Genomic DNA, 26,365 nt, shown 5'->3' with positions numbered 1-26,365 from the left:
TATCAAACGATTCCATTCTGATGCAATCCTACACAGGTCTCCCTGGAACTGTGCCTCCACCCACAGAAGACCTTCCCACACTTCCCACAATACTTCAAGATAGGGACAGTCGTCTATCTCTGACTCCTAACTTACAGATCGATGCGTCACCACCCGAGGAACCGGGCCCTAGTGCTGCGCCTAGCGCATCATTGATTACCTGCGACAATGCAGATACTATGCACACAATAGATCTAGCCAACAATAGTAGCGACAGTAGTCCAACCAACCAGGGCACCGCCCATCGCAGAACCAGACGCACTCACATCAGGAAACCACAGGCTCCTTTTAGGGGATGTACGAAACAAAAGGGCAAAAGAAAGAAGACCATCTTACCAACACCCCCCATAGAACAATCTAATGGAATTGTACAATTGGTGCCTAATACAGGACCTGTAGTTAATATGGAGTCTATACTGGTCCAAATTACGGATGCTATGAAGCATCTTATTGCTCCCCTAAACGACAAACTTGAGCAAATAGGTAAAAAGGTGGAAAACCTGGAAAAATTGGGTATAGCCAAATTAGACATCCTCGAACACTTAGGCCCACAAACAACACAAACCACCCTACCCAACCCAAATGTATCAACTAGGAATAAGGCTAAAACAACTGCCCATACCGCACCTAAACCACAGGCTCCACCAGTGAGTAATACAAATCCCCCAGCACCTACCGGTAAAACCGTAACCTTACAAAGTAACGCCCCTAACGGCCCATCTTCTTCCACCTCTCACAGAGCAACCGGAGAGGTGCCCAAGGACCATACCCCAGCAAGTAGGAACCCACAGGCGCGTAGCTACTATAACAATATCATCCCCGCCGTGATCAATCTCCCACCAGAAAGCAGGCCTTTGGTAGCAATCCTTGCTAATGTACCAAAACTCAAACCCTCCCAATTTGAAAACAATGAAACTCTGAAAAATAAAATTTTACACTGGCTGGTCCATAATTGTGGCTTCCCCTTAAGTGGTGCAGGCCAGATTATTTCAACCCAAAGGGTAGGATGGGTGGGTCCAAGCAAAAAGGAAATAAACGGGGACTGCGTAATCATAAATTACAAAACCACTGAATGGGCACGAGACTCCATCCTGAACGCACCCATCCCCTCTGACAATGAATACAATACAACCCTGTTTCCTTTGGATTATTTTTATAGAAACCTGGTGGGGTTTAAGACCCCCGTGCAGAATTTCAAACATCCTAGAGCAACTAATACACCTTATCCATCTGCACAGCAGGCACCTGTACAATTAGCCGGGTATCCTTCCCACCCTTTGTACCCTTCGACCACTCATGTATTTAATAATCAGCATGTTCCACAACCACAACCACAACCACCTATGGAATTGTACAGAATGCCTAACCCCAACTATCTCAATTACCACAATACAATCGGGTCTGGAAGCAACATCTTTGGTCAATTCGCTGTTCCAACATCAAACAGATTCCAGGTGTTCAACTCCCTTGATGAAAATGATTGACTCCCGGATACACCTACCGGAGTAAGTGAAATCCATATAGACACTTCTGCTCTAAGTCTAAATAATTCAACCACTATAGTCAACACCTGCCCGCTTGAAATCCCTCCTGCAAATGAACCCTCCATAGAGAACCCTACAATCAGCCCTAACGATACGTCAACGATAGTTAACAGCACCTGTACTGTTGTTAACCACCTAGGCGATCAAATGTCATCGACAGCCACAACAGAAATTACTCCACCCCATGTATCCAGGGAAAGTTCACTGAGGGTTATCACGTGGAATGTAGCAGGCCTAGCTTCCAAGGTAAATACACCCGTATGGGATGACTTTCTTAAGCAAGGCTATGACATCATATGCCTTCAAGAAACCTGGGACAGAGCTGAAGTACACGTCGAGGGATATTCCTCCTTCAGCGTGCTAGCTGTGGCTTCGCAGGCTGGCCGCGCCAAGGGGGGGTTAGTGACCCTGTAATCCACAACATTGACTGAGTTTTGGGTCAGTAACCATGCAGTCTTGGGAGATTATGCATCCGTTTTGCGCGTGGCCCATAATGGACATAAAGATCTAATAATCGTGAATTTCTACAATAACATCGCCAGCCACAGCCAGGGGCTGTTCATCTCTGACATCGAGCAGGCAATTGATGCAATGTTATCAAGCTCCTCTAAACCAGCTGTAATCTTGTGGGCCGGAGATTTTAATATCAAAACGTGCTCTTATGCACTTAAGGGGGCTTGTGGCCACAGGGAGGAATACTCTGGAAAGGAAACTACCAGCGTTTTCAATCACTTCCCACACAACATCCTAGGAAGTGCCTTGAATAACCTACTGGCCAAATATGATCTGGAACTTCTTGAATGCAATACGAATGCTAACAATGTTAGATGCCCGACATTCCATGGAAGGAACAGCCAATCATTTATAGACCACATTATCGTTTCCAGCTCTGCAACATATATAAATGTTTGGGTAATTGAACAAACGGTCAGTGACCACAACAGTGTTTCTGTCGAATTACTGGGCTGGGGGTCAAAAAGGAACTCTTACGGTCAACCTATTCAGGACATCTCCGTAGGAAGGCCAAATGGGATGAGGGTGAAATGGACAAAAGTTGACCCTACCAAAATTGTCACCAATGTAATTATTAATTGCTACGGAGAATTGGAGTACTGTTTATCCCCAACACCATGCCCAGAAACTTTGCTGTCTAAATTTCTAATCATCACACAAACTGTTGAGAAATCACTGACACGCAAATCACGGGAGTCAAGAAAAGTTAAGACAGCGTGGTTTGATGATAACTGTGCCCAGTCACTAAAAAGGCTAAAAACCTCGCTAGATACAAAACCGAGAGACCCCTGTAAGATAAGGGAAGAGCGTTACAATTATAAAATCGCACTAGCCGCCCGGAAGAGAGAACTACAGGACGAGGCATGGGTTAAATTAGATCAGGCAGCGGAAACAAAAGATCACAAACTTTTCTGGGACACTGTAAACAGTCCGTTCTTAAAGAATGACAACATTCCCAAACTTACTTCGCATGTCAGCTGTCAAGACTGGATTATACACTTCACTGGGATTTTTAACTCTGATTGTTCCTTCAATTGTACTTTGGTTTCAGATCCTAATGTTTTAACTGTAACGCCAATCAATTTTAAATGGGAGAAATTATTGTTTGCAGTATCTTTAAATGAGGTGCAGGATGCTATAGAGAAAAGCAAGGGGGGGAAAGCCCCGGGCCCAGATGGGGTCCCTGTGGACTTTTTTAAATCCAAGATTGACTTATGGGCGCCTATTTTAACACGCTATTTCAATGCTGCTATTGAGAATGAACTACCTACCTCATGGGGTCAATCCATTTTGGTGCCACTTTTCAAAAAAGGTTCAAGGGCTGAAGCACGTAATTATCGCCCAATTTCTCTTTTGGACTCGTCACTAAAAATACTGAGTCGCGTGCTTCTGGGTAGATTAGAGTCCTGGGTTGAGGACAATAATGTCCTATCACCCATTCAGTACGGGTTCCGTAGGGGCATAGGAACCATGGAGCAGTGTGTGAACCTTGAGCTTATCATCGGCAAGTACACAAGAGCAAAGGAAGGGCATTTGTTCATGTGTTTTGCCGATCTAAGCTCGGCGTTCGATCTAGTGGAACACACATTGCTCTGGCCAACATTACTTGCTATGGGCGCACCCCCCGAAATCATTCATTTGTTGGCCAGAATGTACAGTAGCTTATCAAGCAAAGTTAGATTCGGACCAAACGGAGAGTGCACCCCCTTTTTTAAAATAGGTAGAGGGATTAGGCAAGGGTGCGTTCTCGCACCCTTGCTGTTCTCCCTTTTTATAAACCAGGTCGATCAGTCCCTACAAGAGTCCTTTGCTGATGCCCCTATGATAAATGGCAAACAAATACCCGTCCTCTTATACGCGGATGACGCGGTCCTGATTTCCAGGACCGCGAATGGGCTCCAAAAGCTAATTGACAAATTTAACGTTTTTATCAAAGGCAGAATGCTCAAAATTAATAAGGGCAAGACTATGACTATGACCTGCGGGAAGAAACTAAAGAAAAGTAAGTCATTCTTCCTTGATGGGGATAAACTTGAGTCTGTGCAACATTTTTGTTACTTAGGTATTACTTTTTCAGGGGACGGGAGATGGGCAAACGAGCAATCTTGTATAGGCATGAAGATGATCAGAAATACAAACTGCATCTTCAGATTCGCTACCAAACTAGGGGGGCGTAGAATAAGGGAGATGATTTCCATCTATAACTCCAGGTGCATGTCCTCTGCCCTTTACGGAGCAGGGATATGGGGATATAATTCGCAGATCGCCCTCTCCATCCAGCAGGAAGAAAATAAGTACCTTAAACGCTTATTATGTCTTCCTGCTTCAGCCTCCAACGAAATTATTCATAGGGAGCTGGGCATACACCATGCCACAGACTTGATTGCACTACGTCCCCTCTCCCTCTGGCGATCCATTTGGGCCAAAGATGAAACCAAGTTTACCCAGGAATTAATTTTAGACTGTATTAAATTGGACCAGCACTTAAAAATCCCCTGGCTAAAACACATCTTTCACTGGTATAATTCCCTTTTTGGTCAAGATATTTTTAAAGATACCCCAACAGAATCAGTTTTAACGAAGCGTGACCTTAAAACCATCTACATGGATCATGCAGAAGGGATTAGAATGAAGGGGTATGCTACACAAAGTACTTTTAAACTGTATCTGGAATACAATTTAAATACAGGATTCCCATCATACCTTACATTTGTCAGCATTAACTCCCATCGTTTCGTTTTGGCACGCCTGAGGCTGGGTATAGTCCACCACTTGGTGGCCTTCCCTACTACAAAGAAGCCGGGGTCTTGCCCGTGCCCATGCGATGGGAAATCGAAACAGAGTATCTGCCACTTTTTACTATTTTGCAACTTTTATACTGGTTTTAGAAAGTTTTATCTAAAACAACTATTTTTAGAATACAGTACGTGTGATATAGGAGCTGCAATGCAATTATTGTTTGACCTGTCGTCCCCTAATATATGTTACCGTGTAGCCACCTATGTTCTTAAATGTATCGGGCACAGGAAATCAATTATCATATGATTTCCGTTGGAAAAGACACCTATTGATCAATTGTGAGCTACTGTCAAACCTTTTGCATTTCTCTTATACGTGAACCTTGGTTATTATCATGTTTTTAGATCCCGTATCGATTGTTCCCTTGGCTCTGTACCCCTCGGGACTTATACCTTTTAAATTTCTTGTATATAATTGTTGATAAATATGTAACAGACTTTATAGACATTGCACTTTAGTTATCCTCGCATATTTTTGCACATACTATTGCACTTTATGCCCAGTTCAGGCCTTTCTTCGATTTGTATACAATTGCTGCTAAAATACGTAAGAGATGTTGTAGACATTGCACTAGTTATCCTTGCATATTTTGCACACACTATTGCACTTTATACTCAGTCTAGGCCTCTCTCCGACTGGTACTACCTCACTTGGCAAGTTTTGCACTAGACTTTAAAAATTGCTGCTAAATACAAACGTTCTATTTTGCATATTTTGCACATATTATTGCACTTTAGGCCTAGCATAGGTCTCTTGTTAGTACCATCTATTTGCATGCTGTATCAAACGTTTAAAACGGCTGCTATATACAAGCGATTATCCTATGGTATATTAATGTGATATGTTTTGCATTAATTTGCTAAATTGCTGCTAAATGCTACGTTCAATCTTTGCTTATTTTTCACACATTACTGCACTTTTCGCCCTGTATAGGCCCCTTGTTTAGTATTATTCCACCTGGCATGCCTTGCACCAAATGTTTAAGCGGACGCTATATTTAGTGATTATTTTTTCTTTTAGATTTTATCTTGATTGGCTGCATTAATGTAATTGTTTTAGCAAGTTTCATCATTCTTTAATCCTTTATAAAAGTGACTTCAATTGTATTCATGAATGTTGCTATATGGTTGTACTTGTACAAACCGAATAAAGCATTTTGAAACGAAAAAAAAAGCCCTATCTATGAACAAGGGCCAAGTAATTCACACAAGAGAGTATCTCAGTTTATCATCCCGGATTCTGCCTACAATAAATTCCATCTCTTAAATATCTCTGAGGAATTCAAAAGCATCCTGGCCATAGCGGAGATGAAAAATTTAGCATATAAAGCAAAATGATCCTGCTTCTACATATGGTGTTCTCATAACAGCATTCATCTGTTTTCATCTCTACCACAGCAGGTGTTGCAATACTTATTGCAGCTGGCTTGTTCAAGCCTGTCTCACAATTCAGTGAAGGTCCACCTGGCGGTTATTTCACAATTCTGTTGATCTATAAACCATACACTGATATAATAGACTAATTAAGCAATTTATGAAAGAGCTTTTCAGAGCTTTCCTTCTGATTAGAAAACCACTCATAACTCGACAATTAATTTTTGTTTTACTACAACTAATGAGAAGGCTCTTGGTGGAACTATAACATCTTTCCTCCAAAAAAGCCCTTCTGTTGGGCTCACTTTGGTAAGAAAAATCAGTGAAAGAGTCTTACATGCAATTCTAGGATGACCAGGTCCTTTCTGAGAGCTAATCTGCATTTCACCTTAGGTCCCATTGGAATTCCACCTCAACGAACTGATAATTCTTAAAACCAACGCAACAATAAGACCACTTCATACCTTAGATTTCAGAAGATACCTAAGGTACACATAGAACATTTAGAAAATCTGATCTACTTTTAATAGCATTTGCACCTCAGAGAAAGGGGAATGCGCTGTTAAGAAATAGTATAGCCCGTTGGATATCAGCAGCTATCGTTTTCTGTCATAAAAATTCTCAACAACGTTTGAGTGGAAAAGTTTGAGCACACTCCATAAAGAGTGCAGCCACGTCTACTGCCCTATTTGCTGTGGTATCCTTGACCAACATTTGCGAGGCTGCTACATGGAGTAACAGGCACAACATTGCTGCCTTGGTGCCACAACAAAAGATGATACAGCAGTGTGTCAGGCAGTTCTTCGTCATTTATTTCAGTGAGGTGAGGTTTCTTTTTTATAGAAATTAAAATCTTTACCTACCATGTCTGTTTCCTACCTCGGCTTATAGACTATGTTATCAAGTTTATTACTATTTGGATTCAAGTATGTGAATCCATGAAAGATTCAGTCCTGGAGAAAAAACAAGTTACTTACTTGTACACTGTAGTTTTTCCGGTATTGATATACTTCATAGATTCACATTCAAACAATCCTCCTCCCTGATAACTGACCATATGTTATACCTCATCTTTATTATCTTTTCACTAATGCTCAGAAATGTGAGGTATGGTGGCCGGTGAGGAGGAAGAATTCTTCCTGATTGTTTTAATAAGAACCAAACTCCACCCAATGTAATTTGGTTAACAATGTCACTTGTTTAAGCTTTGTTGTGCTGTGCTTTACTCTATACTATTTATTATATTTACTGTGGGACTTCCACCTCGGCGAGGGCAAAGATTCTTGCATGTGAATCTACCAAAGATATCAATACTGGAGAACTATAGTGTACATGTATTTAACCAGTGCTTAAGGTAAACTCTTCACACTCATAAATGGGGCATCTACATAAGAAGTGAGTTATTAGTTTTCCGACATGTAAATTTGAAAACAGCCATCATCTGTAGCAAAGTACATTTGAACAGACATCAATCAAAATAAAAGTGCCTTAAAGTTAATTCATAAAAAAACACACAAATGATGGAAGGAATGCAGAACAAATCAAACAGCATGAATGCCAATGTGCGCACATAACTCACCTCAACGTTCACGCGGCATGGAAGTGTGACGATGAGCCGTCTGTATAAGTAATTAAATAACTACCACAAGCCATATACGGTAGCAGAAACAGAATGGAGGAGGCATATACCCCCTGCATGTGGTAAATATAAAGATTAGGACGGACCAACAGGTGTCCTGGAGTTTTGTCTTACCGTGTGTCACGGATCTTTGAAAAAATATTCCCAGATAAGAGTGAAACCTAAACCACGCCTTTGAGGTCCAAATAAGATAGCTATTATTTAGTAGAGTGAACCTGACGACCTAACAGTAGGTGTCCAACGGATCCCTAAACATTTTAAGAATACCAGTTGGGGACCTTTATGTATGGGATACAGGCCGTAGGAAGGACTTGCTCGGGACACACATCAGTTTTAAATAATTGTTGTGATAGTGTGTGGGAGACTAATTGCTGTAGTCCTGAAGAAGGTGGATAAAATTGGGGAAGTCTACCGAAACACGTTCACGCTCTTAATTGACAATATCTGCTGCAATTTCTCGATATTATAGATATGGATTTATTTAGTATATCAGGTATCGAGTGTAACTGCCTAAGCAGATTATTAGCTACTAAATAGACAATTGTTTGTTGTCTTTTATATTTCTCCCTTTTTATATTTTGAATTTTACTGCACGACTTATGTGTTTTGCACCATATTTTAATATGTCATTGTGTTACAATGTTTTAACCTGTATAATGGTGATCTGATTCCCAGATAACCTGAATGTATTCGTATTTTTTTTAAAAGATGATGTAAATGAAATATCCCATTAAAAATTAAGAGTTTTCCACATTCTTGTTGTACTAGATGATTTGATTTTCGAGCGGCTTAAATGAAAGACTTTGCATGGAGTGATTGAATGGCGGTAGTTTCACATTTCTAAAGCAAGATTTGATTCAGTAGTTGATAATGGTGCTCTGTCCCGCTGTTTGTGAGGCCCTTTCTCTTCTTTTACTGAATACTCTTTTAAGCAATCTTTTTAACGGATACTTAGAATGTGGGGTTTAAAGATCAGAGTCTTCTTTTTCCTAAGAACCAATTGCATAATTAAACAATTTAGTAACTCTAAATACAAAAGTATGTTAATCAACTTAAGTTATGAAGTGCCAAAGAAACTCTGCCTCTGTAAGCCTAATATATTTCCAAGTACTTATAATTTGTGCAAAAGCCCTGTCGACAATTCTGACCGTCCCAAATTTCAAGTAAATCACTTCTATGGACATTGAAATCCATATCAATAGGTAACGCTTCCAAACTATACTTTCCTCTAGACCTAGAAATGTACATTCAAATAGTGATACACACTCTGTGGCAAGGTTTCCTTTGAAATCCACACCCAAAGAAACCTATTTCTATACAAATTAATTCTCAACCTTATCAATGTACTCACTATGATTTTTCTTTAACAGATATTTACCAAAGTCATAATTTTCGTTTTTGAGATACTTATTTGGAGTATGTGATTATTCCTGAATTGCTGCATAGGTGACAATTTCTTGTGGAGACCAACTGATGTTAAATTTAGACTACAGTATCATCCACATAGATAAATAGATTGAGAGACCAATTTTACCCAAAAGGAATGTACTTTGCAGAAAGCTAACAGTAAATCAGGAAGATATAAAGAAATCAACAATGAGCCTAAAGCACATCCTTGTTTCAAACCATTTCTTACTAGGATGAAGGCACTCTTTCAATTATAAAACCCAATTATACCTTGACCAAATTACCAGAATGGAGAATTTAAAGGAGTGTAATAGGGCAATTGGAATGCTCCAGTTCTCTATCTTGCTCCATTGTAATGGGCATCAATTTCATCTAAAGCAGAAGAAATATCAATAAAAGCTGATTCCAGTCTAGGATGTATTTTTTCACAGATTAGTCTTATAGCCAAAATATTTGCCACCGTCGGACAATCGATTTTAAAAACACATTGTTCAAAGATAAATAAGCATCTACTTAATGACCAAGATTCAGATGATAAAGCGGCTACTTTCCATGCAGTTTACCTACTGCATCTAATAAAGCAGTAGACCTATAATTTGATTGGAGTCATGATTGTCCTCCATTTCTATTTATAGTTCTTATAAACTGGCAAAATCAGGTTCCCTTTCCAAGTCTCAGGAATTGACCCAGTATATAGCACTGAAATCAGTGAACTGGCACAAAAATGTGCCATACAATCCAAGATTTCTTTAGATTAAAGTAATGGGGACCTAATCCTGTCCTTGTGCTCATGATAATTTGGCATGGCTGACAAATTAAAGGATTCCTTAGAATAGGAAAACTTATAATTCAGACTCCTTTTTGATAGTTTAAATCATTAATTAAAATTGTATATGTGTTAAGCTTCAGAATTGACTATCTAGGAATAGTGAGAATGGAACAAGTCTCTTCACATGATTATGTGACAAGTTGCCAACATTTCCTCAGATTCCCCTTTGTAAAAGCATAATTGAAACTAAAACAGATACATGACATTTGATTTTCCTTTTGACTGTAGGCAAAGTGCCTTGGAGACTTATTTTATCATTAGGTAGATTTACTGTTTCCCTGTTTATTGTTTAGAATACCTTTTGTATGACCCAATTTAGAGGGGCGAGTAGAAAAGATAAAATACCATAAAATCCTCAAAATCCAAATAATTATTCATTCTGGGTTCTTGTAAACAGAAAATATTAACATCAAAATATGGAGTAAAATTGCCAAATTGAATACTAATATTAAGCTCTGCAACATTCCAGGTTAAAACATGCAAATGAAAAAAAGAAAATGCTATGTTAATGCTAGAAACATCAGAAGTTGATTTTAAAAGGAACCTAATGGAGATATAGCTTGGAAAATATCAAGTAAATAGGACTGGTTCAAAAGCAGATAATGAACACCAGGAGTAAATAAGTTTGCGAACATTAAGGATTAAGTTTGTGGAGTATCGGTAACGCAACAATTTAAGGCTAAGACTTGGGGAACAAATTTTGTTTTTTCTACAGGTTAGGAGTTTGTTGTGGGTCAGAATGTTCAGATTCTGTGTTTACTCTGGACATTGCTGCTGTGAGAGTGACCGAATTGATCATTTATCATATAGATTCACAGCAGAGGGCACTTCAACAACAATCTTGAAAAATTTCTGGGAAACACCTGAAGAAGAAACAAATGATGTTTGAATATTTTTCTTCACAATTTTGAAAAGATCATCAACGGCTCAAAGTGGATGGAAAATAGCATAGTCAGGGGCGAGGCATTTGCTGAGTGCTTTTCCTTTTCTTGCTACTAAGACATGTTTCTTCTATTTTGAGTTGTGGGATCACAATTGCATTGTCACTGACGCTTTCTTAAGAAGAGCAATTTTGTCAAACGTTTCTGTTGCCTCCCAGGAGAAATTGTAGATGTATGCTCAGAGGAGCAATTGTGGTAAAAAGCAAGGATGAACCTGAAGATTTTTTATGTATAATTATTTTCTAGCAAAGGACTTGCGTAGCTATTAGTTAATAGCTAAAGGCCCAGATTAGGGCCATGAATTTCAGTTTGGCCACAATGCTCCTTGATTTGCTTGTTATATTCAAACCAATTCTCATAGAGTAATTTCTTGCATGACTAAGTTTTGTACTTTATGATATCTAATTTACAAAGAACATATCTGATATCTAATGCTATATCGCTAGATTACATTCTTGCATTTTTTTTATGTAGGTTAATAGAAATGGTATATGCCTATCAGTGTTGTGCATTTGAAGTTTGTAAAAACACTTTCAAAGTTCCCAGTCAATGGAGCAACGATGATAATAGCACCACAGGCGCTTCGAATTTGGGGAATATTGAAATGATGCATATTCAAGGTACGTCATTACTATACATTGTACGTAGACTACACACCTTTCTTTCAGAACCTCACTAATAATACTAGAATTAGCATCTGCTCCAAAATCGACTATTGCAATGTTTTCTTGAATGGCGCAAAAAATAAGCATGAAACGCTTCAAGTATTACATCATTCTGCACTGAGGGTATGCATTGTCTTCCCATGCCAGAACAGATTAATTTTAATCTGTCACAACTGTGCACAACATAAAATTGATCAGAAATATAAAAGTCTTTAATTCCCGACTGTGAAAGCGCCCTCATTAAAATTGTACTGAATCACAATTTTACACTACCTGGCTGCTTATTTGTCGCCCACCGGGCCTTTCGAAAGCCTTTCAAGAAGCCCTAGCTAACACTGCATCCGCATTAATCTTAGAAGCAGCCAACTTTAGCATCATAGGGGACTTTAACTTACACCAGGAACTCCAAGAGTCCCAGGAGATCATCAATTTCCTGGTAGATATGGCAGCTTACCAGCTGATGCAGTTGGTCGGGGACCACACATGTAGCGGGTCACCTCCTTCACCCCATATTTTCGAATCTCCAGATTCTGGAGGCTAAACCCCCCCCTTCTATGCTCTGGATGGATCATTTTCCCATCTCCCTATGACTTTGTTTAGAAGGCCCACCCCCACTGCAATCTTCTCGACTGCCTTCAATGAAGCGCCCATGGCACAAATTATGCCCGACCATCTTTATAGCCACACTAAAATCTCACCACCCAGAATGGCCAACTGATGAGTCCCTGATTCCGGAAAATAAAAATGTAAGATCCTAGAACGGGCCTGCAGAAGTTCCTACAAACCCACAGAAAAGATAATCTATAGGAACGCAGTAATAGTATACCATAAACTGGTCCGGAAGGCCAAGGTAGTGTTCTATGCCAACATGATCACTGCTAGCAGCAATCCAACCAAAACCATCTTTGCTCTCATGAAAGAAATGTTAAACCCCCCACCCCCTTCTGCCAATAGCACCATATCCTCCAATTCACAATGCCAGACACTGGCTACATTTTTATCAGAAAGGTGGAACGCATCTATAGCACATTCTGCCCGGGGAAGGCTTCCTCTGGCTTTGGGGAGAGTCCATTCGCGGTCGCTGTGTCTCACTCCCTCCAGGTTCTCCTGCCCATGTCCTCTAAAGACATGGAGTCCCTGTCAGCTAAAGTAAAGTCAGGATCTCCTAATGACCCTTCAAAACCAGATCTCTTCAGAAAATTCCATAATTGCCTCCTATTGCAAGGCCAGGAGCTGATCAATAGGTCACTGTCAGTGGCAGCAATCCCTAAGTCCTGGAAACATGCCAAAGGTATCCCCCTGTAAAAAAAACAATGCTAGATGCGTCTCAGCCGGCAAACCTTTGCCCAATATCTTTGCTTCCGTACCTTGCTAAAATCATGGAGTCCTATGTCAACACCATCTTGACTCAATATCTGGAAGCAAGTTCGATCCTAGATATGTCACAAAACTGCTTCTGCCCTAGACATAGCACCGAATCTGCACTACTTGTAGTCATGGAGCAGTTACGGTCCGCCTTGAATGAGGGCAGAACCTCAGCACTAATCCTGCTGGATCTGAGCATGGCCTTTGACACGGTCTCCCATAAGATCCTGCTACATCAGCTAGAGGAGATCGGGGTCAATGGCAAGGCCCTTGCCTGGTTCTCGTCCTTCTTGGCCGATCGGTCTTTCCAGGTCTTTGCTCCCCCTTTTACCTCCTGTGCCCACCCTCTCTGCTGTGGCGTTCCGTAGGGATATGCCCTGAGCCCCACTCTATTTAATATTTACATCTGCCCTCTGGCCATAATGGCCAAAGTCTGGAAAATCGCATTGGTATCATAAGCTGATGATACTCAATTGGTATTCACCTTCTACAACAATTCCAATCAGGATCAGGCAAAATTCGAAGACGACCTCACGGACATCTTTGGATGGATGGTGGATAAGAATTCCACCAAGTCAGAAGTGCTCCTGGTGGGCAGAAATACCCATTTAAGGGGCAATCAATGGTGGCCTGTGGCCCTTGAAACCCCCACTCAACAGAAATCCGGGGTCAAGAACCTGGGAGAATTGGTGGCGGTGGTCTCTCATTTGAGGGGCATGCTAAGACAGTGGCTGGTACTTGCTTTGGTCTTTTACGTGGTCTGAAATCCATTTTGGGACTTTTTGACGCACCAACTCGACAGATGATTGTCCAATCCACCATGCTGTCACGGCTAGACTACTGTAATGGGTTGTTACTTGGCATTAATAAAGCTGTGACCAAAAGACTTCAACAGGCACAGAACGCTGCTGCCCACACGCTCTTAGCACTACCTGAGAACCGCCATGTTTCAGACCTTCTCTGCCGGCTCCACTGGCTACCTATAGAGCAGAGATTCTACTTTAAGACCCTGTGTACGACACACAAGATCCTGTATGGCCTGGGTCCGCAAATTTTGAGTGAGCTGTGCTCTCTGTATGTCCCAGCTCGAGCCATATGCTCTGCGGACATGTATTTGGTCCGTGTCTCGCGGGTGCACAGGACAAGAGCAGGGGGCCACTCGTTCAAGGCACTGGTACCTGCCCTTTGGAATTCCATTCCTCTTGCTGCCCATAGCACACAAGACCATTGGGCTTTTAGGAAAATGATCAAGATGTTGCTTTTCTCCAATCACTAGCTTCCTTGACTTTCTGCTGTTATATTTATATGGGATGCCCTGTGGCTGGGGCAGCCATGCGACCTACAAGTGCGTATAACATAACCTTATTCACTACCCCGCACAACATCTTTGAGTGGGCATTTAAGGCCATAACGAGAGGCTGTTGGGGCTGGTATTGGTTGTGCAGATTATGGAACCCACAACACCCTTATTTCCAGAGGTGCATGAGGAGTCCCAACTCCAGTATATCAACTTTAACTGATCATGTTGGCTTACTTGTTAATGGATGGAGAAGCCAGGGAGCTGCAATGTGGGCCTTTTCTCATATGTTTATCTCTCAAGGTACCGGCCCAGATATGGGGCACAAACCAAGAGATTCTTACAATATTTCCTCCCTACTGACATGTACAAGGCAGCAGGAGTGGCTGGCACGGCTTGTGGGTGAAGTGTGGATGCTGGGGGCAAGGCTGCTTAAAAAAAAAAAGAAAACTTGCCTTGCCGCCGCCGCTGGGTCCTGAGTCTTCTCGCCTGCTTGCCTGTGTCCTATTCCAGGTCAGACAGGAAGCAGGCAGCCAAGCTTCCACGCCTAAGCCAGTCATAAAGCTCTAATGGAGTGTTGTGATTGGTCTGAGTGCCGTGAAACAGCGTTCAGCCAGGGGCTGGAAAGGTGAGCATGTTCTCCGTCCAGGCTATAATGCAGCCTGCATGGAGGACAGAGGGGTGCGATTGACTGTTTTGGGCAGTCCGAGAGGGCCAACCAAACAGTCACTTTGCACAGCCACAGGAGTATTCTACCACTCCCCCCCTGCAGCTCCGCCCTCCTCCTCACACACTGCCACAGCAGGAGGAAAAAATAAAATTATAACAGTCCATTATTATCATTTTATTTTTTCCATTCCTTGCTGCTCCTGGTAGTGGGGCGACGCTCCTCTACCTTAGCGGAGGAGCAGCCACTGCAGGACAGTTCAGTCAAAAAGCAGGCGAGATGTTTAAGGCCAATGTTGCGAATTTCGCCTTGATCCCTACGTTCCAAAGGAGTAAGGTGGTTGTAGTGTCATAGATAACATTAACAAACCCCAATAGCGGAAATCACACGGATACTGTCTCTTTTTAAGTATAGAAAGTTATCAAGGAAATAGTGCCTTTCAGGCGCATACAGTGGTTTATTTATCAATGTGCTGCGTTGCCCTTATTTCACGCTAGGGGGGCACAAGCTGGACACAACTCTAAGGTGAGATTTATCAAGCCATGCAAGACCACCTTGTCTGGCCCTGCATGGCTTGGTAAATCTGGAGTAACGAAACGCAGCGCAACTTGCTGTATTGCGTTACTCTGCCCGATTGAGGTGTTCAATGGGTGGAGCATGGGTGTTTCCACGCATCCACCCATGGATTCGGGCACATTCCCAGAGTGCCAACACTGATAATCCTGGGAATTCATCAATTTGCTACACCTCACCAGAGGAGGAGAAACAAGGAGAAACATTTGTATTTCTCCTCTTTGGATCCTCTTTCTAAGTGTGCAGCCTTCTCCAGCACAAAAACAACCTTGCCTACAACCCAGGCACCCTTACACCACAGAGCAAGGGAGCTTGCTTTGGCTGTAGGCAGCACAAGGAAAGGACAGGAATGAGCTGTATAATGTCATATACTGCACATTCCTGCCCTTTCCCTTTGCAGCATGAAAGTTTGATAAATATGCCCCTCAGTGCCTACTGCCTGTGTTCAAGTGTGGTAGGTCACTTGGTGCTTGGGCCGTTTATCCATTTGCAAATGCATCTGCCATCTCACCCTCTGCATGGCTACTTGATCTTACTCATGCTGGCACGTTATTTATTTCTAAATTGGGGGGTTTGGCCCTTACCTAAAACCACCTTGGGCCTCAGACAACTGTAAACACAATACATCAGATGGTTTCAAAATTCAAATACATCTTTACTTATGCATGAGGAACATCTTACTCAATAAACATGGCCTCAAATTACTGGAGTAGTATTTGAAAAAAACATTTCAAACTTTAACAATTGGTGTGATAAAAGAAATGAGAATCCAAATTCAATTCAATGAATTTATAGTGAATAATTTGTGGAAAAAATATATGAAAAGTGTTATGAAAGGTATTAAAATATACAATATTTAGACTCAAAATCAATACATAAACTTGCTAAAATACAGTCTTCATCAATCTGAAACTTTTGAAACCAGAGCAATATATTCACAGGGAACGCTTTTGTTGCTAGGATCCAGATGTATCTAATATGAACTTGCAAAAAGTTGCTTTTGAAAAAATGAATTTTTAAACATCCATATTGGTACTCGTTGAGCTGGGATCCCCCATTGGTCCTGGTCTACACTTTTCAAACCCAAGTTGTCTATTGGGGCTTCTCTTCAGTACGAAAGTTTGGTGTGTTCTGCAAGGGTAAAGGGAAAGACTTTTATAAACTAAATGGTCAGCAATCTACAGTTTCTTTATTCTAACAAAATTATCATAAGTTCACCTTGAAGGCATGAAAATGACAAGGACTCGGATTGAGGTCCATCCTAACTGTAGTTCATTGAAAGAATGATCAATCAAATGCCTCAGGTTCCAATCGTTGATACTGTAAGAGTATACACGGATCCACATGAACACAACATCATATATGTGAATGGGCTGTTTATACAACAACTTATGGAAATTAAAGTACCTTGAGTTGTTGAGGGTTGTACTCTTACACCAAATGAAGAGGACAAAGTAAACTTTTAAGAATTTTTCGTGATTTTCTGAAAAGAAGAAACGGAGTAAACTTCGATAAATTAGGTATTTTTTCGAGTGAATTCATATTAAAAAGGCGTTTGTGGTGGTTCCCAATCCGTCAATTTCTAATTCACCTATCTATGTGCACGTTATTTATAGCATCACCTCATGGGAGGCAACAGTGGCTATGATGGGGCTATGGAAGGGCACAACATTCAATCCACTCACCCACCAAGAGCGGTGGATGGGTCCTGATGGATGACTACTGGCCATGCAACCTACGCTCTGAGCCCAAGAGAGCAGTAACCACCAACTTGTTAGACATGGCGAGGGGATCTGTCTCATGCCGCCAAACTGTACCCGAATCAGATACCTCCATCTGTTCTGTTCCTTCCAGGGTCACAAGCCCTGAAATTTCAATTCTTCCACGCTGCCCCCGATTTGTTTATGAGCGGTGTCGTCTCATAGCTTATATAATATACAGTCATCTTGGTCGCAAGGCAAAACATTTCCCTTGTGTAACTTCTTCTTTAAATTTTAGATATGTTGCTTCAAAAACAGTGCCTGTAGTATCTGACTGCAGACCGGTATGATAGCAAGATATTGTATAGGTGTGGATGATATAGCAGATTTCATAGGTAACCACAAAGAAATGAGTGACCTTACTAAGTGGGTGGTTTTATAGATATGTCCAAGGTGTGTGCCTTAGACCATTCACTCCATGAAGAAACCCAAAGACTGCATATTCTTGGTTACAATTTGCAGTTGAAGTGTCAGTTCAGGAATTTGACTATAAAAGGCATGCTATAGTGCCCCAGGGTTGTAAGACAATAGTTATCATGGGAAAGCTAAGACGGTTGATGACATATCAAGTTTTCAAATGTTGTTAAGATGAAGTCATTATTCTGGGCAGCACTGATCAGTACAATGAAGTAGGACCACTCCACCTACTTGATTTGATTCTCTGTTCCTGTGATTTTTTTCCTTTAGGGATGAAGTCATCGAGTATTTTAAGTGAGTTGTCACTGCACCAAGTTTCAGCTAGCCCTACTGTTAGAACTGGGGGTCTCTAGTTGGCAGGGGTAGGTACCACTGTCCAAATAGGGACCTTTGCTTCTAGTCAGGGTAAGAAGGATACACTCTTTAGATAACCCCTGCTCACCCCCTTGGTAGCTTGGCACGAGCAGTCAGGCTTATCAAAGGCAATGTGCTAAGTATTTGAACCAACACTCACAGTAACAGTGAAAACACCACAAATTGACACCACAACAGTTTAGAAAAATACAGGTATTTTAATCTAAACTACACAAGACCAAAACGACAAAAATCCATCATACACAGTTCAAGAATATGGTTTCAAAATGAGTTCTTAGGGTTGCGTTAAAATAATCCACAGTTGCGTTACGTTTTAGCCAACAGTACCTTTAGATGCGACAAAAGTTCCAAGTGAAAGCTGTAGCGTTGAAAAGCAAGCACTGCATCACTCCTGAGACCCTGGGAAGGCGATGCAACAACCCCGTTGCACGTAGCGGGCGTGTTGCGGTGACTCCGGCCTGTATGGGGAGGGATGCGATACCTTGCGTGGATTCCGCGCGGTGCCTATCACGTTGTGCATTGCAATGCACAACATGCACCTTTGCGGCGGGTGCTGTTCACAGCACTGCTGCTGCAATGTTAAAGGCAAGAATGCGCCCGCCAGTATGGCGCGCGCCTCCTAATTTGCCTCGCGGGACCGCCGCACCTCTGGCGGTCGGTCCTGTTTTCCGATATGGTGGGGGGCGTGGACAAAGTCCGCCAGCCATCATAATGGGGCCCTTAGTTTTCAAAAAATGTTTAGGAGCCAATTAAGCATTGATGAGATCAGCTTTTATGTGAGAGCTGGTGATAATCAGCGTTTTGTACCTCAGGAGCATTTCTGGGGATTAGGATGGGCTATTACTGAAAAGTGTTAATTGTGATGGAAAATTCTGCAGGATAGTTACTTCCTAATTTTAATACATCCAAAGCATTATTAACATTTCCATTTTATCACCAGTGGCCAATAGTAGGTTTCCTTTACCACGCATCCATTACCTCACAGCACATTTACCACACAGTCTTGGCCATACAGGTAAGTAGCACAAAGGTTATTTTATGTAACTTACAATGCAGGACTTTACTTCACAGGTGAGTTATTTATTTTTTTAAACATAATATGTAAGTATATAGGGTATGTTATTTGGTCTTGTACTGTGCCAAACTCATCCCGCAGGGTTGTCCTTGTACAAAGGACCATGCAAGTTACAGTAAGAATATAGTAAGGCGAACAGTAATTTAAAGATTAAAACGTTTCAGTTTTCACAAGCTTCTTTAATATAGGAAAGATGGTTGTTAGTTACTCTGCTGTTGTCTGGAACAGAGTTCTAGTCATGGGATGCCAGATAAGTAAAAGCGTGGCCTCCCATCAAGGCCAGGCGACTTCAGCTAGTCTACAAATGAGCGTGGCTGGTAGATCAGGAGGGCATTACAGTAATCTAGTTTGCTAAGACCTACAAGCCTGGCAAATAAAGATTTGGCTTGGACAGGTAGCATTGGTAAAAGCTTTTCAAGAAGGTATGCAGACATAATATCGATTTTTTTTTATCGACCTACACTAATATAATTTAAAAATTTTGTAGGGACAGAATATCGATGTCAAGAATATCTGTGACCAAAATATCGACCTTAAGGTAAGTAATATAAAAAAAAATTATATCGAAGTAAATAATATTGTTTGAAAAAATATTGTTGGTAATAATATCAATATTTATATTAGTGTTATGTATTTTAGTATGTATTTTATATGTGTTTAACATTTTTTGTAATTTTTTTCATTATATTTAAATATATGTATTAAATGTTAATTTTTTTTAAGTAAATTTAGCTTTTTAGTATCAGAGCAGGTTGTCGGTTTATAGGGGAATAGGGTAGGAAGCGAAGTAATTTAATTATAATTAATTAATATGTTTTATTTATTGTTGATTATTAATTTATTGTTAATTATTTGGTAAGACATGTTAATTAATTGATAATTTATGATTATATCAATGATAATGTTTATTTTGTATTTATTGTTAATTAATTTATTGTTAATTGATAATGAAATTAAATGTTTTATTGTGTATGTGTAGCATGTTGTAGATTTATAGGGGATAGGGTGGGAAGTAATTTATTATAATTAAGTACATTTTAATTTTTAATAATTGATTAATTGGTAATTACATTAATTGTGTTATGCGTAGTGGGTCGTGGGTTTATAGGGGAATAGGGTGGGAACTAATTCATTATAATTAAGTAATTATTGATTTTTCTAAATTGGTATTGATTATTAATTTATTGTTAACTTTTCATTGGTAATTATCTTTTATTAATTGATAATTGAATCTATTGTTTTCTTTGGAGTGGGTTGTGTGTTTATAGGGGAATAGGATGGGAAGTGATTTAATGTTATTTAAGTAAATATACATTTTAGTTAATAGTATTTATTATTAAAAAATGTTAATTATTAATTTGTTATTTCTGTTACAAAAATTATTTAATTAATAAGTATGTTAATTTAACCCCTATACTATCACTGGAGTGGGAATAGTAATTTTTACCCCTACGCTATCCAACACTTTACCTACTGTTGCACTCACTGGAGTGGGAATAGTAATTTTTACCCCTAGGTTATCCAACACTTTCCCTACTGTTGCACTCACTGGAGTGGGATTAGTAATTTTTTACCCCTAGGCTATCTAACATTTTCCCTACTGTTGCACTCACTAGAGTGGGAATAGTAATTTTAGCCCCTACGCTATGTAAATGTAAATGTAAATGTAGGTGTACTTATATAGCGCAACCTGTCACCCAAAGGGCATCCTGGCGCTTGCTTAGGGAACCCGTCCTGGTATTCCCCTGTGAGAGGCCCCGGCAGGGTCCACAAGGTGAAAGCCAGGCATCCCGCCGCGAGGGGCCGTTGTGGAGATTAAGCAAGCTATTGCCCAGAGTTGCAGAGTGAGACCCCGTGAGTCGAGTAGGCACCGGAGCGAGAATTATCGAGGCCGTGGAATTTTTAGCCCGAGACCCGCTGAGGCGGGGAATCGAACCCTGGTCCGCGGTCGATCCAAGCATCTGGGTCTGCCGCCTCTAACCACTGAGTCACACTTCTCCAACACTTTCCCTACTGTTACACTCACTGGAGTGGGAATAGTAATTTTTACCCCTACGCTATCCAACACTTTCCATACTGTTGCACTCATTAAGTGGGAATAGTAATTTTAACCCCTACGATATCCAACACTTTCCCTACTGTTGCCCTCACTAGAGTGGGAATAGTAATTTTAACCCCTACGCTATCCAACACTTTCCCTACTGTTGCACTCACTGGAGTGAGACTAGTAATTTTGATCCCTACGCTATCCAACTCTTTCCCTACTGTTGCACTCACTGGAATGGGAATAATTACTTTTACCCCTACGCTATCCAACAATTTCCCTACTGTTGCACTGTTTGGAGTTGGAATAGTAATTGTATTCCCTGTGCTGTCTAATATTTTTTTGTATTATTTTGGTTGATGTAGTATATAATTAATTCTAAAAAGATTTTTAAAAATTGTGTTTTTTTAATTTGTTATATATATTTCTTTAATGTGTATTTATATTATTGTTTTATGTGTATAGATGTTTAAATTTATAAGTTATTAAAATAATTATTAAAAAATATGATTAAGTATATATTATATGTTATATGTATATGTTTAATTTATTTTTACATTATACATTAGTTAGAATTTGTAAACATTGTAAAATATTTTTAACTAGGTTTCTTTTATTTACATGTATTATTTATTTATTTAACATTATTTTTGAAACGTAAAAAAAACGATATTTTTAAAAACGATATTTTTGCCAACTATATTTTTTTCTCAACATTTTTGTACTTACCATAATGTAGATAGGATGTCGATATTTTTGCGTCGATATTTCTGTAGGTCGATATTTTGACTCTATATTCTTTCAGTGACTCTTCTAAGACCCTAATGGAGAGCAAAGCAAACCCCGGCTACTCCAATGATGTGATTTTCAAAAGAAAGATGATCATCTAAGATAACTCAAAAGTTCTGAACCTTCTCTGAAAAACTGAGCGGAATCTCCGTGGGGAGTGGTCAAAGATTGGGGGGCCAGAGGCACCGGAACCTTACTTGGTGAGCAGCAGAGGAGTTCGATTTTACTTCCATTTAGTTTCAATGAATTTGCACTCATCCAATTTGAAATGTCAGTTACACAGGAAATGAAATAAAAAAACTTTAAAAATTCACTGAAGAAACCAAAGGTTACAGGGACGTTATAGTTACGCTCAGATATCACTCATACAAAACCAGAGAAGTTCAGCAGTTATAGTTACCTGATCTAATTATAACCTACACCCGCTCAATGCATTGTTTATGACCTCATATCTGTTAGAGACTTCTAGCTGCAGATTCCTTATTTTTGAATTTCGCAGGCATCAGGATGGTTCCAAAAACCTTTGCTTGAGCAGTACACGTGAGCGTTCGGGGCCTCCGTTCGGCTCTGCGTGACGTTGTCGGCATTATTAGCGCCGGTTATGACTTTGCTGTGATCTATAAAGGATTCCATGCCAGTTAAGCACTGACTTTTTGTCAAGTCATTTTTTCTGTGAGTCGAGGTCATGTCCCTTAGACAGACAGGGTTTAAACCGTGTGGCGCCTCTCACTGCACCATGTCGGTAAAAGACCCCCACCTCGTATGCCTATGGTGCCTTGAGCGCGAAAATAATATGAAGTTGTGCTCGGACTGTCGGGCCATGGCTCTGAAGGCCTTGCAAGAGCAGTCTATGAAACTCTTTGCGGCCCAACAGTTGGCATCTGCCAGCAAAATTTTGCTGTGATCCCGATCAAAGAAAAGGAGATCGCGGGATCGCTCCAGAAGCCCCAAGTCCTCTTCCTCTCACTCGAGGTCCTCGGGACACTCGAGGAAGAGGTGCAAGAAGAAGAAGAAGTCCAGACGGACTTCACCTTCGCCTCGTTTGTCGTCCATGGACAAGAGAGGTAAGGAACATTGACACTGTAGGCACACTTCTGTGGAGTCGGAACTAGGTTCGACTTCATGCCTCCCCCCATTTCCAGGAGCCAGAGAGACCCCAGTGCAACTTTTATGAGGCGATTAGCCACGTAGTTGAGCAGGCCGACCCTTCTGGTGAGTATTCGGGCCCTGCAGGTTCGGAAGGGGCCTTCGGCCTTCGATGCCTTCGGCTCCGGCCACAGCGCCGGTGGGGTCTCATGGATTCAGATCCACGCAGGTCATACCAACATGACCTTCCCCGGCGTCGGTTCCTGTGGTGCCCACTGGCGGTGCCATCCCCATCCTTACACCTGATGACTGAGTTTGGTCGGCATCAATGCTGATGCCGGTGCCGACAGAGCCCAGGGGTTCTATGTCATTGCCTGTACATTATGAGGAACTTTCAAGCATGGGTGAGGATAGGGAGGGGGCTGTGGACCCTTTAGAACAACAACTGGATGCTCCTGTGGGGAACATGGACTGGTATGAGGATCTTGGGGAAGCCAATGGACTGGACGCATCCCCAGATACTGGTATGCACCTAGTGTGGCTAGGGAGGAGGGAGCTTTTTATGCCAAGGTGGTAAAGAGGGCGGCAGAGGTCCTTGGACTCAAGCTGCCCTCTGTGCAGGTCAGGACTAATCTGTTGACTGAGGTGCTTCAGCCTAGAGCTTCTACTTCCGAACCTCTATTGCCCTTTAATGAAGCACTAACAGCTGTCCTTCTAGACATGTGGTCCAAGCTTAGCACAGGAGCTCCTGTGAATAGGACAATTGCATGCCACCATCAACCGCCACCGGGCAACCCAAGTTTCCTCAGCCAACACCTCACCACTGAGAGCTTGGTGGTTCAGGCTTCGACATCACATGGGGCATTCCCTTCCACTACTCCAGATAGGGAATCCAAGACATTGCGGTAGGTGAACACTGCTTGCTTATTGGGCCGCTTCTCCCACACCCTTTGAGAGATGGTTGCGCAAATGGGAGGAGGCCCGGACCGTACTCTAGCAGGAAGTGACGGATGGGAGATATGCAGCAAAATGTACTATTAAGTGTGGTGTAGACACGACTTACTCGCTGGGCAGAGCGGTTTCGTTGAGGGTGGCCTTATGGCGCTGTGCCTGGCATAGAACATCTGGCTTCTGAAGTGATATGTAGGCCAATCTCGTGGACAGGACCTTTGACAGGACTCCTCTTTTGGAGAGAAGGCAGACTTGGCATTGGAGCGTGTAGGAGGCTGCCTTAGTATGTGGTGCTCACTTATGTAATTGTAGCACCCTGCATTATTCTATGCAACCCTTATGGTGATTTTAGTGGTCATGTACAACTTTGGAAAGCTTCTAAGTGGTGGCTGGGGAGAGCAGCCTTCAGGCTTAGTCCAGAAGGAATGTAAAGCAGCTTGTTTTACCAGTACTTAATCTTATAGTGTATGTTAAATGAAAAAGGACCACACAGTGTGGTTAGAAAAATATATATTTATTATAAACACATATCGCAATATCTCCTACCTGGAGATATACCCAGAATACACACAATACTTTGATGATAGAACACGTATGGAGCACAAATACACCCTTTCTCCAGGGGGAGACCAAACCATAGACCAAACTAGTGGAATGCGAACCACAACCTAAGTCAAGTCTGGACTCAGAAGACGTAGAAGAGTTGTGGACCTATGGAACCAGCCAAGGTAAGTACTGAGGAACCCCATGGAGGACGTGTGCAGAGTGGGTAAGTCGCGTCAGTTTATAACTCCTTAACCACAGCGCAAATTCCGCCACGGTGCCGGAGTTCTATTGAGTGGGCCACGTCGGCCAACGGACATGCGCAACACTATCGAGGTAGTGCTCGCAATGGCCATTGGCCGATGCGCGCGCGCAACGGGTTAAGAAGAAAGACTCTTCCCAGAGGACCGTGAAGAAACCCAGTGAAAGATGGAAGGTTGGAGAGTCACCCCACCCATGGATACCCCGGGAATCAGGATACCTACACCAGGGAAGCCAGGCGCATAGGTGTGAAGTGACGCCGGGAACCACAGTAGACCGCAATGGAGGACTTCAATAAAGATGCCGCTGGTTAAGAAGGCGAAAGAGTTCGGTAGAATCCAATGGTGGATTCACGATGAGAGGTACCTACAAGCAGAGGGGACAGAGTCTATGCCACTCAGGCGTGACCAGGAGGCACGGAAGACAAATGCCCACCGATGATGGAGATGCAATGAGAGTTGAGGGTGCCCTTGAAGTTGCAGCTCTGCAGGTAAGGCAATGCTGTGGAAGACCAGAAGCTGTTTACAAGCTGTCCCATGTTGGATGTCAAGAGGCAGTGGGTCGGTCTCTGTCGGAAGCACCAACAAGATTTGGCAACCAACGTAGTATGCAAAAAAGGTGCAATGCCGAAACCAGCAAGGTCCTAGTGATTCACCACAAGCAGGTAAGTCAGAGCAGGCCGTAAGCAAGCAGAGGAGCCCACTGGAGCCAAAGACCCTCAAGAGTACCCACAAGCTGAAGGCACAGGATTCACAAGACGACCTCAAACAGCTCATCAGAAGATAATGGTCCAAGGTGCAGAGGATGCGATACAGGCAAGATCTTGGTTGCAGGAGATGCTTGAGCTTCTTGGAGCCTGAAGATCTCAGCTGAAGAGAGTCAACAAGCCTTGCACCAGCAAGTCAACACGGTGCACAGGGGTACTGCTCCAGCGGTTCAGATGAGGGATACTGGCTTCAAACTTGCTGTGAAGACAGTGCAGGTCTCGAGGCACTTGCAGAACCACCACCTGTGTTCCAGAACCTTTCGGAGTCCTTAGGCGCTCAGGAACAGCAGACCGGTCAGTTTTGTTGTGGTGCCTGCGGATGCAGGCAAGTGACTCCTTTGCTTCAAGGGAGATTCCTTTGGTTGTCTTGGATGTCCACAGGCCTGTAGAAGAACCTGTATGGAACACAGGCAGACGACGCAGAAGGATGGCAGGAAGAGGAGACCAGGAGCAGCAGGAGTCTTCCCAGTTGCAGTCTCGGGTTCCCAAAGTGAAGTCCAGCGAAGTACAAAGTTGCCTGACGGATGAAGATGGAGTGGTTTCAGATCTGAATCTTGTTCCACGACAAATCTAAGGAATGATCCTCAGGTAAGCCCTTAAGTACAATCAATCAATCAAGGGTTTGTAGGCGCGCTACTTACCCGTAA

At 41.9% G+C, this 26,365-nt stretch overlaps 1 protein-coding gene across 2 annotated transcripts in view; it reads left to right on the top strand.

The window, feature by feature from the left end:
• LGR5 (leucine rich repeat containing G protein-coupled receptor 5) overlaps positions 1-26,365 on the top strand; it is a 743,377-nt gene that overhangs the window by 692,291 nt on the left and 24,721 nt on the right. For both annotated transcript variants that reach the window (XM_086921836.1, XM_086921845.1), the window contains one exon: positions 11,559-11,704. In XM_086921836.1, the coding sequence (XP_086777962.1) occupies positions 11,559-11,704 (146 nt within the window). The remainder of the gene's footprint in view (positions 1-11,558; positions 11,705-26,365) is intronic.

The sequence above is a fragment of the Lissotriton vulgaris genome, chromosome 1_1 (genome assembly GCF_964263255.1).
Source record: "Lissotriton vulgaris chromosome 1_1, aLisVul1.2, whole genome shotgun sequence".
Lineage (NCBI taxonomy): Eukaryota > Metazoa > Chordata > Amphibia > Caudata > Salamandridae > Lissotriton > Lissotriton vulgaris.
This window is presented reverse-complemented; position numbering and strand designations above follow the sequence as displayed.